Source organism: Dermacentor albipictus, chromosome 1, assembly GCF_038994185.2.
Source record: "Dermacentor albipictus isolate Rhodes 1998 colony chromosome 1, USDA_Dalb.pri_finalv2, whole genome shotgun sequence".
NCBI lineage: Eukaryota > Metazoa > Arthropoda > Arachnida > Ixodida > Ixodidae > Dermacentor > Dermacentor albipictus.
Window position 1 is genome coordinate 444,921,981 of NC_091821.1, and position 14,823 is coordinate 444,936,803.

At 48.6% G+C, this 14,823-nt stretch overlaps 1 protein-coding gene across 2 annotated transcripts in view; it reads right to left on the minus strand.

The window, feature by feature from the left end:
* LOC135903082 (synaptogenesis protein syg-2-like) overlaps positions 1-14,823 on the minus strand; it is a 343,784-nt gene that overhangs the window by 114,287 nt on the left and 214,674 nt on the right. For both annotated transcript variants that reach the window (XM_070537210.1, XM_065433453.2), the window contains exon 4: positions 9,707-9,817. In XM_070537210.1, coding sequence (XP_070393311.1) covers positions 9,707-9,817 — 111 coding nt within the window. The remainder of the gene's footprint in view (positions 1-9,706; positions 9,818-14,823) is intronic.

Consider the following 14,823-nt stretch of genomic DNA (forward strand, 5'->3'; position numbering starts at 1 on the left):
TCCAACCGGGAAAAACCAAGAAGGAGCTGCCGCCGAACGTGATTATTACGATCGCCGGAACAACCATCAAGCCAACACAGCAGATTAGGATTCTCGGCCTACTACTTCAGAGCGACGGAAAGGCACAGGCCGCCATCACAAAGATCAAGACTACAACCGAACAGATACTTGGTATGATTCGGAGGGTATCAAACAGAAACCGAGGCCTTAAAGAGGACGATGCCATGCGCCTGGTACGCACGTTCGTCGTGTCGCGGGTTACCTACTCCGCCCGTATCTCCAGCTGACGAAGGCGAATAGGGACACCCTAAACACGATGCTTCGTAAGGCAACGAAACAAGCACTGGGCATGCCGATATACTCGTCCACGCAAAAACTGCTAGACATGGGCGCCCACAACACGGTGGAGGAGCTCATCGAAGCCCACCTCTCTAATCAGAGAATCCGGCTCAGTCACACGGAACACGGACGAGCCGTCCTACGCAAGGTAGGATGGCAGATCGAGCCAGTACCCATCAAGACGGCCCTTCCGGAAGACTGGAAAATGACAATTCAGACAAAACCCCTTCCCCGGAACATGACGCCGGGCAAGGACGACGAGAGTCGCACCGCGCGAGCTAAAGCACTAGCCCGGAAGCAGGAAAAGAACCCCAGGGTCCTCTACGCGGACGCCTCGCTCCAAAAACACAGTGACCGTGCAGCCGTGGTGGTTACTTCAAAAGAGAGGCTGATCGTCAGCGCGTCCCTGAAGACAACAGACCCCGCAGTTACCGAAGAAGCGGCCGTAGCCCTCGCACTCGCACAGCCGAGCGTGGACACCGTAGCCACCGACTCAAAGACAGCCTACAGAAGCTTCCGCAGGGGGGTAATCTCCTCCGCGACCCGAGCCATTCTAGCCAAGCACAAGCCTCCGGGAAGAGCCATAGAGCTCATGTGGGTCCCGGCTCACTCGCAGGTAGCAGGCAACACCATCGCCGACTACCATGCCCGAGAAATGTCAATCCGGGCCGAGCACGAGCCGGCAGAGCTACCGCACCCGGTTACCAGCTTTCGGGACATTACCCGGATGTACCGAGAAGACAGGTGCAGACTGCCAGAACCGCACCCCAAACTCACCAGGCAACAACAGACGATCCTGCGTCGAGCGCAGGCGGGATCGCTTGCGCATCCCGTACTGATGAACCGCATGTACCCTGCGGAATACGATATGCTCTGTCATTTTTGCAGAAGAGAAAAGGGCACCCTGCCGCACGTCTTGGCAGAGTGCACAGAACTCAAGACCCCCCCTCCTCCCCTTCCCACCAACACCCCCAATCCCCAACCCCTTGAGCGATGGGAGACCTTGTTATCCAGCCCCGCCCTACCGATTCAGCTCGCACTGACGGACAGGGGCCAGGAGCTGCTGGAAACATATGGGTCCCGTAACTAGGGGAACCACCCCGTCTGGTGCCTGCGTGCACCACCGATTTATTTCGGGCCCAGTGAATGTTGCTTCATCATCATCATCTAGCCCAAGGGACGTCATTTAGGTAAGAAATGTCGCTATAAAAATGCAATAGGTTACGGAGAGCTTCAGCTTCGTCAGGCAATAGGTCCAGGGTAATCATTTTTACAACGTCCTCGTTATAACAACTGGCAGGCTTACACGGCTCGCAGCAGTCGTCGATGACAAAAGTCTCAACACAGCAATCTGGCAAAGCACTGATCGTGGCTAGGGATATTCCCGTTGGAAGCACTTGGTTTGTGAAGCCAAAATTTACCCCGGGAAGGCAAGTGCGGTTGTCGGTGACAGTTAGTACAGTGTGAGGACTGGTGACTTTGTGCGCGAGAACAATGGCAGTAGATGGTGCAGCGATGTAAACCCCATCTGGCACTGATGGCGAAGGTGACAGTTCGATGTACGTCAAGACTTGCGGTGGCACATGAACAAAATCAGTCAGACTTAGACGAATCTCGGATGGTGCAGGAGGATCGAAGAGGAGAGACAATTCAAAGCGGACATTACTTGCGGAACAATCGATAAGCGCAGAATGATCAGAGAGAAAGTATAGGCCAAGTATCTGGTCATGGTGGCAGTGGAAAAGCACGGTGAAAAGGATGACAGTATGGCGACCAGCAATGCTTACGCGGGGTAACACATTCCCGGTATGCCAGCCATTCTGCAATCGGCGATGCGCATGAGCCGAGTGATGGCAGGTCTCAGAACTTTCTCTAGATGAGGCTGAAGGTGAGCGCTCATAATGGAGATGTGTGCGCAAGTATCGATGGGTGCTGTCACAGATGTGCCTTCAACTTGAACATGTATGAGCTTGTGCCTTGTTAATAACGTCAGTGGAGGATTTTGCAGTAAGTCAGGCAATGCAGTACCACCTAGATGCGCCACCTAGTCTAGTTTTCCGGCAGGGTGGGTCCCGAGTGCGGCGGCGAAGTAGAAGGGCGGAGTTGGGGCGCACATGGCTGACGACGTTGGAGTGAGGGCGAGTGAGCGTAATGGAGGTAAGCACCACAGGCATCGCAAGCGCCGAGGAAGTGGTGGGTGAAGCGCTTCGTGGCGAAGTGGAAAGGTACCAAAAGATGTTTCGGGGCGGAGGCGTCCAAAGACTGCGGCCGCGACACGAAACGTCACCGATTCGGCCGCAGCAGAAATAGATAGGCTTGTTGTTCGGTGTGCGCCATTATGATGGGTTTGAATAACGAGAAGAAAAGAGTGGGCTCCGGTAGGGCATGGTCATAGGCGAAGTCATACTGGCGTCAGGGCGATTGATAGCGCAAGTGGTGGGAAACCCAGGTTAGCGACTTCTTGTGCCAGAATGTCTGGTGGGGCATTGTCGCATGAGGGTGGCGGGCTGCAAGAAGTCGATGCAAGCAGATGTCGGGCCGTATTAGGCAGACGGGAAAATTGACGGTCGACACGGAGGTTCTTCGCTAGGTCGAAGGGCTGGCATTCCTTTATGATGGCGCCAACAGTAAAAACGTTAAAAGGCGGCAGATTAAATGCGTCATACGCAATGCCTTTGAGGATAAGTCCTACTTTGTAGGACTCTGCTATGGACGTGTCGATTTTGTTGCAAAGTGTGAGGACGTCTTGAATAAAGTAGACGTATGACTAGATAGCACTAGGTAGCAATATGGGTGGGGGTAGCGAGCTACTTTTTGGCGGCCAGCTGTCGACCATAGGGATCGCCAAAAAGGTCGGCCTGCTTCTGCTTGAACAGCTCCCAGCAAATAATTTCCTCTTCATGTGTTTGGAACAAACAGAAGAAGTTCCGTCCAGATAGAAAATGACATTGGCTAGCATTACGCTCGGGTCCCACCTGTTCCCCTTCCTGACATGTTCCTTCATGCTCAGCCATTCTTCCACGGCCATAACATCAAAACCGGGGAATGCTCCACAGTAATTCGAATGGGTTAGGGCAACGTACTTGGTCTGGGTAGCGGGCGGTGCCTGTGCAGGCGTGGGTAACGTGTCTTCCCCAGAAGGTAATGTCACAGGCTGGATGTGACGTCCGCTGGGGAGCTCCGTTGCGAAGATGGGTAGCCCGCGCCTCTATGAAATGTTAGCCCATCAAAATATTCACAATATATTTACAAAGAGCAAACGTTCGGGATGGCGGAAGAGAGCCTAGCCAGGCTGCGTCCACTTTTCGTCGTCTTCAGGAACATCCTAATTCTCTTGTTCTCATCGCAACAATATATATACATAGAGGAAGCGCATCTCTATACCACAGGGCAGACTGATAACACTGGTCGGTGTGAGCGTCACATCACCTTCCTCTCCTCCTCACAACATCTTCCTATAGCGGCATAAACTACCACGTAACAATGACTACCGATGGCGGAAGCGGGTGTTTCGGTTCACTGTTTCGGTTCATTTTAGCGTGTTGAACCAGTGTTCGAATTCTTAGGGTTCAGTCGGAAAACATGTATGATATCAGTCATGGGTGGATCAGAGGACGACTTTGGAGTCAATGGTGAGATCTCGTTAGTCGACAGCGCTCTGCCACCTTGGGCGGGTGCCATCAGAGCAAGTAGCCTGACTCGTAAAAGGCCCCTGTACATCCTTGCTTGTCGGTGCCATTCCTTTTTGAGAGGGTTGGACGCGCAGTGGTGGGTGAAAGGGATGCCTGCATTTCGGAATGCGTGGATGTGCTGTGCCACAACAAGCCCGACGTGGCCAAACTGTCTATACGCAAGGTGGCTGAATATTTGCGCGAAAATTCCCTTTGTGTTATTCCCGCTGACAAAGAGGGTGGGTTTGTAATTTTACCCGAAGGTCAGCTACCCAGCAAGGCAAGGGATGGTATCACGTCTGTGTTCAACAAACAGCGGAAAGTTGCATAATCTAGCTAAGAAACATTCTAGCTAAGCATGAGGATAAAAGTGAAAAAAAAAAACTGGTTGCAAGTATTGTTTTCCGCAAAATCTCACAAAGTGGGATGCCCTCTAAGGGAAATCATTTTTGAATGTGATTCCTTGCAGATGACTGTTGCCGGTTTTCTGAAAGAAAAATTAAATCTCTTGGACATCAACGATCCGTTTGCGGTAAAGAATTCAGAAATAGTTGTTGAATTTTTAGCAGATAATTCCGATAAGCGCATGACTGACATGTCTGTAGACGTAAAAGATCTGTATTATTCGCTCCCTCATAACCAGTTGCTTGCTTGTGTTGAAGACAACATCGATTGATTTGGGTCTGTCGCGTTTCAGAATGCTGCTGGTGTATCAGTAGGAGGGTTCACGGAACTTCTACATATTCATCTAAACTCGTCCTACGCGGAATGGAATCATTATGTGCATTTACAGAAACGTGGTGCCTGCGTAGGGTTTGGCATAGCGCCGGTTTTTAGCGATTTGTTTTTGGCGCACCGTAACAGGACGGTAGCCACCCATCTACAAGATTTCAAGGTTTAAAGGTTTCTAGATTTGTTCATGATTTTTTTTAAAATTTTAATAGACAACAACATAGCTAGCGCCGAGCAGGATCTTACATCATTTTTTAAGACTTTTTACGCACTGTTTTAAGCACTTGATTTGACCCATGAACTGCCGGCTGAAAACAAATTGAATTATTTAGATTTAAAGTTAATTTTCGCAGAAACCTGCATAAGCTGGTATTACCATCCTAGGGCTAACAGACCGCCCATTTCGTATTCATCAGCCCATTCGTAGCTTGTCAAACGGTTAATCTGATGATGGCCGGTATGTGATGATGAAACGGTATGCGATGTGATGCCCGTGATGAAATTATGATGAAACGGTATGTGATGATGCCCGTCAGCCTGAGCGAGCAAGCCAGTCGGCTTTCTGCGGCTGGTTATGCCAAAGATGCGCTTGTTTCCGTGGCTGAAGGTTTGGTGTAGAAGTGCAAGAAGAGCCGCGGTGAACAATCCACAGAAAGAAAAAAATACGGCGGTGATACCGTACATTCATGGTATGCCCCATACACTGAATGAGGTTGCCAATAAGGCGAATGTGAAGTTTACATTCTCTGCTTTAGAGAAGCTATGAAAGTTGTGTAAACTGACGGGTATCTTGATGCTTCGGTAATCTTAATGCTTGGATCTTGGGTAATGCTTAATTCGGAGGTTACCTAAGGTGCCCTACAACTTCGTAATTGATATGTTTGCGATTCAATCAATAATCAAGAAGTTCACTTATTAAAAGTAATTAATTAAGTAATACTTCGTGATGAAAATCAAATACTGGCCCTAAGTACATACGACTACGGCTACTATGCAGTCGGTACGATTTCTCTAGAGCTCGTGGGCATTTTTAAAAATCGTCGTCCAAGTTAACTGGGACACCATATTTATATATATATATATATATATATATATATATATATGTATATATATATATATATATATAGAGAGAGAGAGAGAGAGAGAGAGCTAAATATGACACTTAATGTTCCTGTCAGTTAACACTTATTTTGCCATTATTTGAGGGTGCTATAGATACCAATGAACTGTGTCGCAATGCGGTTCTCGATTTTTTTCATGTTCGTTTTTTCGCATGTGTCGTTATCGTACACTTTGAGCAGACAAGTGGTGTAATTATTTTTTGGAAACTGAATGACAGCTTACAAACAAAACAGAAGTTTAACGAAAAAAAATCTGTAGCAAGTGGCACTATACCGGGGCCTTTCCTCCTAAACTGACAAACGGTACCAGTGGTACGCACCAGCTCCTTTGACTAGTAGATGCAACTACCGGTCTCATTAATAACAACCCGTACTCCAAGACTAGTTAACTTTCTGACGAGCAGTTACTAGGTGGTCTGAGTAACTGAGGCTATTTTTTTAGTAATGTAGACCATACGTTAGACAAAATTTGAGATTTCTGGTGATGTGAGTTTCCGACAAACGCAAGAAAATTTGACAACTGGGTTTGAAAATGGCTCAGTACTGTGGGCGTATAACCGTGTTCCATGTGATCAAGATTTCATTAGCAGCTATGGCAACAAATTTTATATCCACTCAGCTGTAGCGCGCGATCTTGATACAGACTAACATTATCAGTATTCCGGTTTCAGCATCTGCAGTACTGACGGCTCTTCACAGTGCACTTCAATTTACTTACGGAGATAGTCCCTGTGACTGGGTGGTTTCTTCCGACTCAGGACCGGCTTTACATTGTATGGAGCAGATTCTCCAGCGTAAATCTCACAAACAGCTGACGTGCAAAAACACCAAGCTTCATGACCACCTCGAACAAAAAGGCCGCGAAATTACTTTTCAGTGGTTACCTGGCCGTTGCGGCATCAGCGGTAGACAAAGCTGCCCGTACACAACATCACGAAGCACACAGCGTTCCAATCCCCTTGCTGGGAAAGACGCTGCAAGGTAGCTCGGTCATCCAGGACGCGCGTTCTTCGCCAGAGTGGAACATCCTAAATATAAGGCGCACCAGCTTACAGAACTGAAAACCTGCTCCAGCTGCGACCTCCGCCGGGGCTTCGTCCACATTAAGCATCGCTGCTGTGTCGGCTGTGGATGGGAGTGCCCTTCACGCAGGCTAGCAAACTACTTTGACTGTAACTACCGACAGTGCTGCGTGTGGCCGTGCGACAGCGAAGAGGAAATCGAGCATTTCTTGCGCCACTGTCGCCGATTTTAGTTGTACAGACAAACACTACCCATCGCAGTTCAACGACTGGACCGTCGGACGCTTTCCGCAGAGGCCCTACTCGAACACCGTACCCAATGCTGTGACGCCACTTTCGTGTTTCGTTAGCGTGAGTGACCTGCCTGAACGCCTTTTAGTTCGCGGCGCCCCTGGCGTGGGTGTCCAAATTCACTGGGTCTGTCCTTCCTGTCTCTGTCATCTTTCATTTCCCTTTTCCCGTCAACCAAACTCTTTTCTGGTTAACATCCCTCCCTTCTCCCTATCATTCTCCCTCCTCCTCTCCGTCAGCATCATTTCATTTCGGAAGGACCGCAATGTACTAAGGTTTGCTGTGTGCTTAAGATGCTTTCGGTTTCAGGATTCCAGGCACAAGATAAATACACCACGTACGGATGCTTTATATAGCGCCTCAACAAGAGGTTCTCATACATTTCTCGTAGCGTGCTAAGTAAACGCAGTGCAGAGAAGATTGGCCTCCGCAGTGCTTACTTCTTGCTCTCAGAAAATTAGGAGGCTGCGCAAAAGGGCGCCGGGCCGTAACACGCTTTAACCACGCCAAGCACGTCGGTTTGTTTGCTGCGGGTTCTGGAGAGCTCAATTCTATGCACGTAGCGCGCAAACCAGAATGAGAAGGCACTAAAGTTTGAATAGATGGCGGTGTGGTTCGCACTTTGTATGTTTCTAAGAACGGAAGAGCTTGCTTAGCAAGGCGCGTTTTGAGGTTGTGCATCTCGCGATATGAAGCTGGGCTAGTGTAATACGTGATGCACTTCCAGAAAAACACATCAAAAATGTGATGTTCGTACTCTGGAATAACAGCCATCACGAGATTTCCATTGAGTGTCTAACACCATATTCTTTTTCACAACGAGAAGTCGCACATTCTTAGCTTCTAAGGCTGTACGGCAATTCGGCATAGAGAGCAGCAACACATCCGCGGTTAACTATCCTTGTTTATTATGCTATCGGTCATGAACTATCTGGCTTGCATACGAAAAGACTGTTTATGGCTCTGAGATGACGCGTGCAGCGAACGCTTTGTTATAAGATTAAAGTTCACGGTTCAAGCATAAAGAGTAGTGCTTCGCGACTCGGTATTTATTACTGGGTATTAAATACTTCCGAAGAAGCTTCTTGCAAAAACTACGTCGTAGAACTATGCCATCCAGTTTTCACTAAGATCATTTGTTAATTTCTAAGAAGGCAGAATATGTCGAAGCTAACAAACATGGGAAAATCCGTTTACTCCAGAGCGAGAGATCATGTTGGAAAAACTTATCTTACGAAAATTCTGTTTGAGATTTGTCCTCGTAATAATTGTGCTTCCCATCTCTATCGTGTGTGGCGAGCCACCTTTCTACAGTGATTGAGAAAATGCCAGCACATATGAGAAGTTTCATGACGGTGGCTCCGTCTTCTACAGGAACTCTTGCACATTGACTTTGGTTCATACAGTGTCAGCTACTGTTAGGGCGCAGTTGTCATTTGTTATTTAATTCTTTGGCGCCCAAGGTGGTAGAGTAATTTCAAAAGAAATTGAACCCAATATAAAAAACGATGCATGAGGCACCAGGTGGAGGGGAGTGTGTCGCGGATGAGGTTGGCCATGGCTATTCGGCCATGGTATTCGGCTTTGGGGTCACTCTTTGATTGAGCCTCGAAGGTTCAAATAGGTCGGAAAAAAATAAATGACCAATGGCCTACATACTCGAACACGTTGCTACAAGAAACACTCGTGTTTTGATTCACTCAGCGCAAGTGGTTAAAAGCCATTAGCTGTAGGCTTTCGAGTCAATGTCGGCAAAATAAAATACCGCTAAAAAGAGATGTCGGGGCAAAGTGCAAAACAAGTTAAGTAACCCAGGGGACCGGATCTTCGTTACACGCAGGACTCACTCTCATATCAGCGGGGCGACACTTGTATACATTTTTGCGGCTGTCCTCTGTACAGCTTCCGAGCCTTCTAAATTACGGCCGCCGCAAGCGCCGGCAACTTCTTGCCCGACTTCGTGCCTAATTCTAAACCGCGCCACCTCGTAATGGGAGGGCATTTAGAAACGCCCTGCACTGCGTCAAGCCCCTTCTCCTTCTCTTCGCGTGCTTAGCGTTTTCTCGCACTCCCGCCCTCGCCTTCTCTCAAAACATGTTTCACTCGCGCCACACCACCGAGACCAGGCGTAACCCGCATTCTCTCCCGAAGTGCCTCTTCTCCCTCCTCCTCCTCCTCTACATACCGCAACAACAACTCATCCGGGCCGCTTATGGCCACCCGACGCCTCTGCTCGGCTAGCATGTCTCCGCATCTACGCGCTCCTCCACGTCGCTGCTCGTCTCGGCGATCCCCGGAGACGCACCAAACTCGGCGCGTTAAGGCAGGCCCGGGGATTCGGTGGTGGTGCCGCGGTTGCGGTTAAAGGTCTCGCGAGCCGACGGTGCGACTACTCGACGCGCACTCACGAGGTTCTTCGAGAACCGGGTCATTAGCACTAACGTGGCGCGTTCATTAGGGGCGTGCCGGGCCCGACGCGCGCGAAGCCACCGCGTAGCGCGGGTCGACGGGCGTCTCGCGAGAGCCTCACCTCCTTTGACCCGGCAGAGGAGGCTCAGACGCGAGCCTTCGTCGTAAGGTCCCACGGTGCCGTGCAGGCTGCGTCCAGATTCGTCCACGATCACGGGCAGCTCCGGTGGCACTGCGTTTGAGACGAGTCAGAGCGAGGAGAAAGAAATTAAGGGTTGGAAATAAATAAAGTGGCGCGCGTGCGATTCCGAAGTTGCTCACGCCAATATTCTGCTATGCTGGACTCTCGAAACAGTCTACGTTACCCGGGTTTTCTAATTGATACGTGCGCAGAGTCAGCTCAATAACTTAATCGTCTATCTATAGTGTTGCGGTATTTGCTGCGGCATACACACTCACAGCAGTGCCCAGCTTCGTGCTTATCGCCGATGCTCTCGTCTCGCGAGAGCTGGGGAGGTATTCTCCAAGAGTACACCTGGTGGACATGTCTACTTCGTCTCTTGTTGAAGTTCTCATTGGCTGGGCTGGGCGGCGTGTCCGCGGCCGCGAGGCACCACAGCCAATCAGCACCTCAGCAGTAGACGGAATGGACCCGTCCACCATGTGGAATCCTCCAGAATACCTTCCCTGATGTTTCCATTGCCCGTCACACGTTTCCTCGCGAAGCCTTCAGTATGTCATCATCTTTGCAAGCAGATTCAGAGTTCTTAAGCACAAGTGCTCAATGGCTTTCATGATAGTCTTGCCATTGACGTTAGAAAACATACCAAGAGACTTTTCGAATATTTTTTCATTGGACATTTCTTTGATTCAGTGATCAATTACTTTGTGTGATAAAATTGGTACTTTGTTTTATTTGGAACGTTTTATTTGGAAATGAATACGAAGAAATGGCATGAGGAAAGAGGCAAATAAAAACTTGTAAATGTACAAACATACACAAAATAACCTCTACATGGAAACGAAACTCTTAAATTGAAAGACAGAACAATTGGCTTGACAAGACCTTTGGTGCAATGTGCACTTAAATGTTCCAGCAAAGAAAAGCAATTGAAGAAAACCATGCAATATGCAAAACAATAATAATACCAAATATATAAAAGCGTTCATATACTTGCATAATGAATGAACGAATAAATCGATGTATCCAAAAAACAATTATTCAAGAATGAATTCATTCTCTTTGGTTGGAATGCAGTTGGTAGCATGGTTAAATACTTGAACAATTTGCTTCCCAACCCACTATAATATCGGCCGGAATACCGCTGCCACCAAGGGATTCACTTTTATAAGCCGACAAAGTGACTTCACACTGCGGCTCATTATGTCTGGCAATAAGTCTGACCCCTCCAATGGTATAACTTCATGCATTACCTAGTGTGCAGCAGGCTTTCCCCTTAGCGCGTTTCCGGAGTGCAACAAGCTCCCGAACTTCTTTCCTTTATAAGCTTTGAACCACATAACAACAATGGTATCTCTTTGTTAGAAGAGAAAATGACAGGTAATATGGTATTTTTATGTAGCAATCATTTATTTCGCATCATTAATTTCATTGCATAGAAACCTAGAGCATGCACGTTGCGTAAGTATAGTGACAAAGCTGACGTACTGATACATAAAGGCCATCCTTCGCCTTAAAGGACTACGTTAGTTTTTCTTTAGAAGACTCAATCCATTCGTTTGAAGTAAAGTACTGGATTTCAAAGTTAATCCACGTGTACAACATTACTACACACTGCACAAATTATGAAGTTTCAGTTCAATATGTATTACCAAATGTCACCGGTATGTTACACTTATGCGGGTACACAACACTGCATGCCGAGAAACGCAAAAAAAACAAAAAAATTTGAAAGTGCTACCCGGAAAATTTACGTACGTTCAGTGCATCTCGATGCAACAAATGTCACCTATTCACAAACATATAAATTGGCCGCATTGATTGATTACTCTAGCAGTAATCGAGTGATCGAGTCCTGAATAGCAATGACAACCAATGACAACCTAGGCAGCCCTAGCTTTCTTTTCAAGTGCAGTTGCTCGCTTGAAAAATTTCACACCACCCGCCGTGGTTGCTCATTGGCTATGGTGTTGGGCTGCTGAGCACGAGGTCGCGGGATCGAATCCTGGCCACGGCGGCCGCATTTCGATGGGGGCGAAATGCAAAAACGCCCCTGTACGTAGATTTAGGTGCACGTTAAAGAACCCCAGGTGGTCGAAATTTCTGGAGTCCCCCAATACGGCGTGCCTCATAATCAGGAAGTGGTTTTGGCACGTAAAACCCGATAATTAAAAAAATTTTCAAAAGAACAACTGCGCTTTGTAAATGTAATTTTTATTGTTCGTTAATGACGACAGTAATGGTGTGCGAAGGTGGTCTGAAGACTTTTAAAAGAAATAAGCGCGGGACAACGCTGTTTTTGACGTTACAGACCGATGCATGGGTACAAGAGTAAAATGTATTCATTTCTCCATATTTAAAACACTTTCCATATGATTGAAATTTCAGCGTGATATGAGAAAAGAAAGACGGGCGCTCTTTTCAGCGGCTGTCAAGAAAAAGACTAATAGAAAGCGCGCGAACCAGCAATAACTCATCACCAACTTACCAAGCAACAGCAACAATCAGCAACAGTGCGATATAACGCTATCAACAGGGCGAAAGAAGCGGCCATTCAGCGTTTGTTCAGATGGGCAGCCAGCAGCATGGCCGCGTGACACCCCGCCGATCAGTCTCTCGTATATATACGTCCGCAGCAGAGCAACAGCGACAGGCAAGTAGCAAGCAATCTATGACGCGGCGACGTTATATAGCGATAGGTGCGTACAGTGGTGGAGGGGGAGTAAGACCCTTTCATTTCTTGCACACACCGTGGGCACGGCCGGCGCCATCTGTTTACGATGGGCCGCAAATAAAGCTGGACTTCTGCGATGCTAGCCACGGTTTCTGTGTGTTTGTGTGTTCATATATATGTTCGCTGGCCGAGAAAACTGCTGCGTCGCCTTCTTGGCTCGCTTGTTGCTATGTGTGGTATGAACGACCAGAGCTCGTTGCCCCTTTTATGGAGTTGAAGGCAGCCTTGTCCGCGCGGCGTTTTTGGGCGTATAGGGTCGCGTAATTTTATTTTGGAGTCGTCGAATTTGTCCGCTTGTGAAGTAGAAAAGAGAAGAGAAATGGTGTGCATGAGAGTGCGCAATAAGAAGCCATCTTTTTGTTTTTCCCGTGCACCGTGACAAACAAATGGAGCAGGCAATAGTGTACAAAATGAACAATGTTGTGCCATTACCACAAGCCCGGATTCCGAATCTGCAAGATGCGGAATCTATCCTGCGAGCGCCCTAATTCTCCCTTCACAAGTCAAGATGCTGAGCCGTCAGGCAGCGGTGTCCTGCTGCGGGAGAAGCCTCGGCGAGCCGCATGTTTGGACGTGTCAGCGTGTGCCAGACAGCCCGGCGCCGCACCTCCCTTTGCCTGGAGGTCACCGCGCGCGCGAACTTTGAACCGGGTGGCCAGCGCGGTCGCTGGTTGGACCCCTCGGACGACCGTCGTGTGCTGACTTTGTATTGGGCCGTTTGAGTGACAATGGTTCCTCGGGGATTATAAAAGCAGCAACGCGCTGCCTGAAAAACAGGATCCGCCGACCCACCGGGAGACAGTGTCGCTCCCGACTGGGGTGAGATGTGTCACGCGTTTTCGCCGGACGTCGTCGTGCGAGAACAGTCGCGTTTGTTGTGAGCACTCGGCCCCAGTGCCGACCCGTTCATGTCCTGTATGATAACCTGTATATAATGTATAAAGTCCCTTTTGTTATTCTCATCGACGCCAGGCTCGGAGTCTTCGCTACCAACGCTCTGTCACGAAACGGGTGACGAGCGCTACGGGACCACAAAGCCGTAATCGTGGTGCAGCGGTACAAGTTCGTAACACTGGCGGCACCGGTTGGGGTGTCGTAACACTGCTGGCACCGGTTGGATGTCGTAACACTGGATGGCAGCTACGGGATTGACCGGCATCAGCTACCTCGGCGCGGTGAGTGCCTGAAGTTTACCTCAAACACCAGACTTTCTCTGACACAGGTTATAGTAGCTTAGGGAAGGATTTGGTGTTGCATTGTGATAACCTTGTGTGTTTCAAGCCTAGTAAGAGTGTTTTGAAAACCAGGGGATGCTGAGGGGGTAGACAGGGCAGTGTGTGAAATACTTGCATATGTCTTACTAGTAGCATTATAGTAGCGTACGGCAGGTATATTCAGAAAGGGTAAACAGCAGGAGGACAGTGTGAACGATGGAGAAGTACAAGGTGAAGGAACTTCTCGAAATTTGTGAGGAGTTGGGCATTGAGTTGGGCTCAACCAAAAGAAAGAATGCGATCCTTGAGGTCATGAGGACTGGGGACGTAACGGCTGAGGAAGCCGCAGAGGCCTTGGCGGGTATCAATGAACGTCGGGAAGGGGAGGAAAGGGAGAAGGAACGTTGCGAGCAGGAAAGGAGAGAACAGCAACGTCGCGAGGAGGAAAAGGAGGAAAGGAGAGAGATTCGTGAGCACGAGCTTAAAATGAAAGAGTTGGAGACCCGAAATAGCTCGCCAGCGCCTAGTCTCACTTCTAATGTTCCAAGAATACGCGATCAACTTCCACCCTTTGTCGTCGGAGAGGATATGGCCAAATACCTCGTGAAATTTGAGCACGTGTGTGAACGGAATAGCATTGAGCGATCCCTTTGGGCACAGAATCTGTTAGCGTTGCTTCCTGGGGAGGCATCAGACGTAATAACTTGCTTATCGAAAGAGGCGTTTGAGAGCTACAGTGATGTGAAGGAAGCGCTACTGCGGAAGTACAAATTGTCGCCCGAAGCTTTCCGGCAGAGGTTCCGGTATGCAAAAAAGGGTAAGGAGTCGAATGTTGACTTCGCGTTTCGTCTAAAAGCCGACCTGGTGGAATGGCTGAAGGGCGAAGAGGTTTACGACGACCGCGACAAAATTGTCGAATGCATCGCGTTGGAGCAGTTCTACCGTTGCATTGATGAGGATGTCCGGCTCTGGCTGCAAGATAGGCTAAAGGATGTTAAGCTAAACAAGGCAGCAGAGTTAGCGGAAGAGTATTACACACGCCGCAGCTTGCACAGCAAGGCAGTGCGCGTAGAAAAAGCTGATAGGAGAGATTAGTTTTCCGGGAAGCC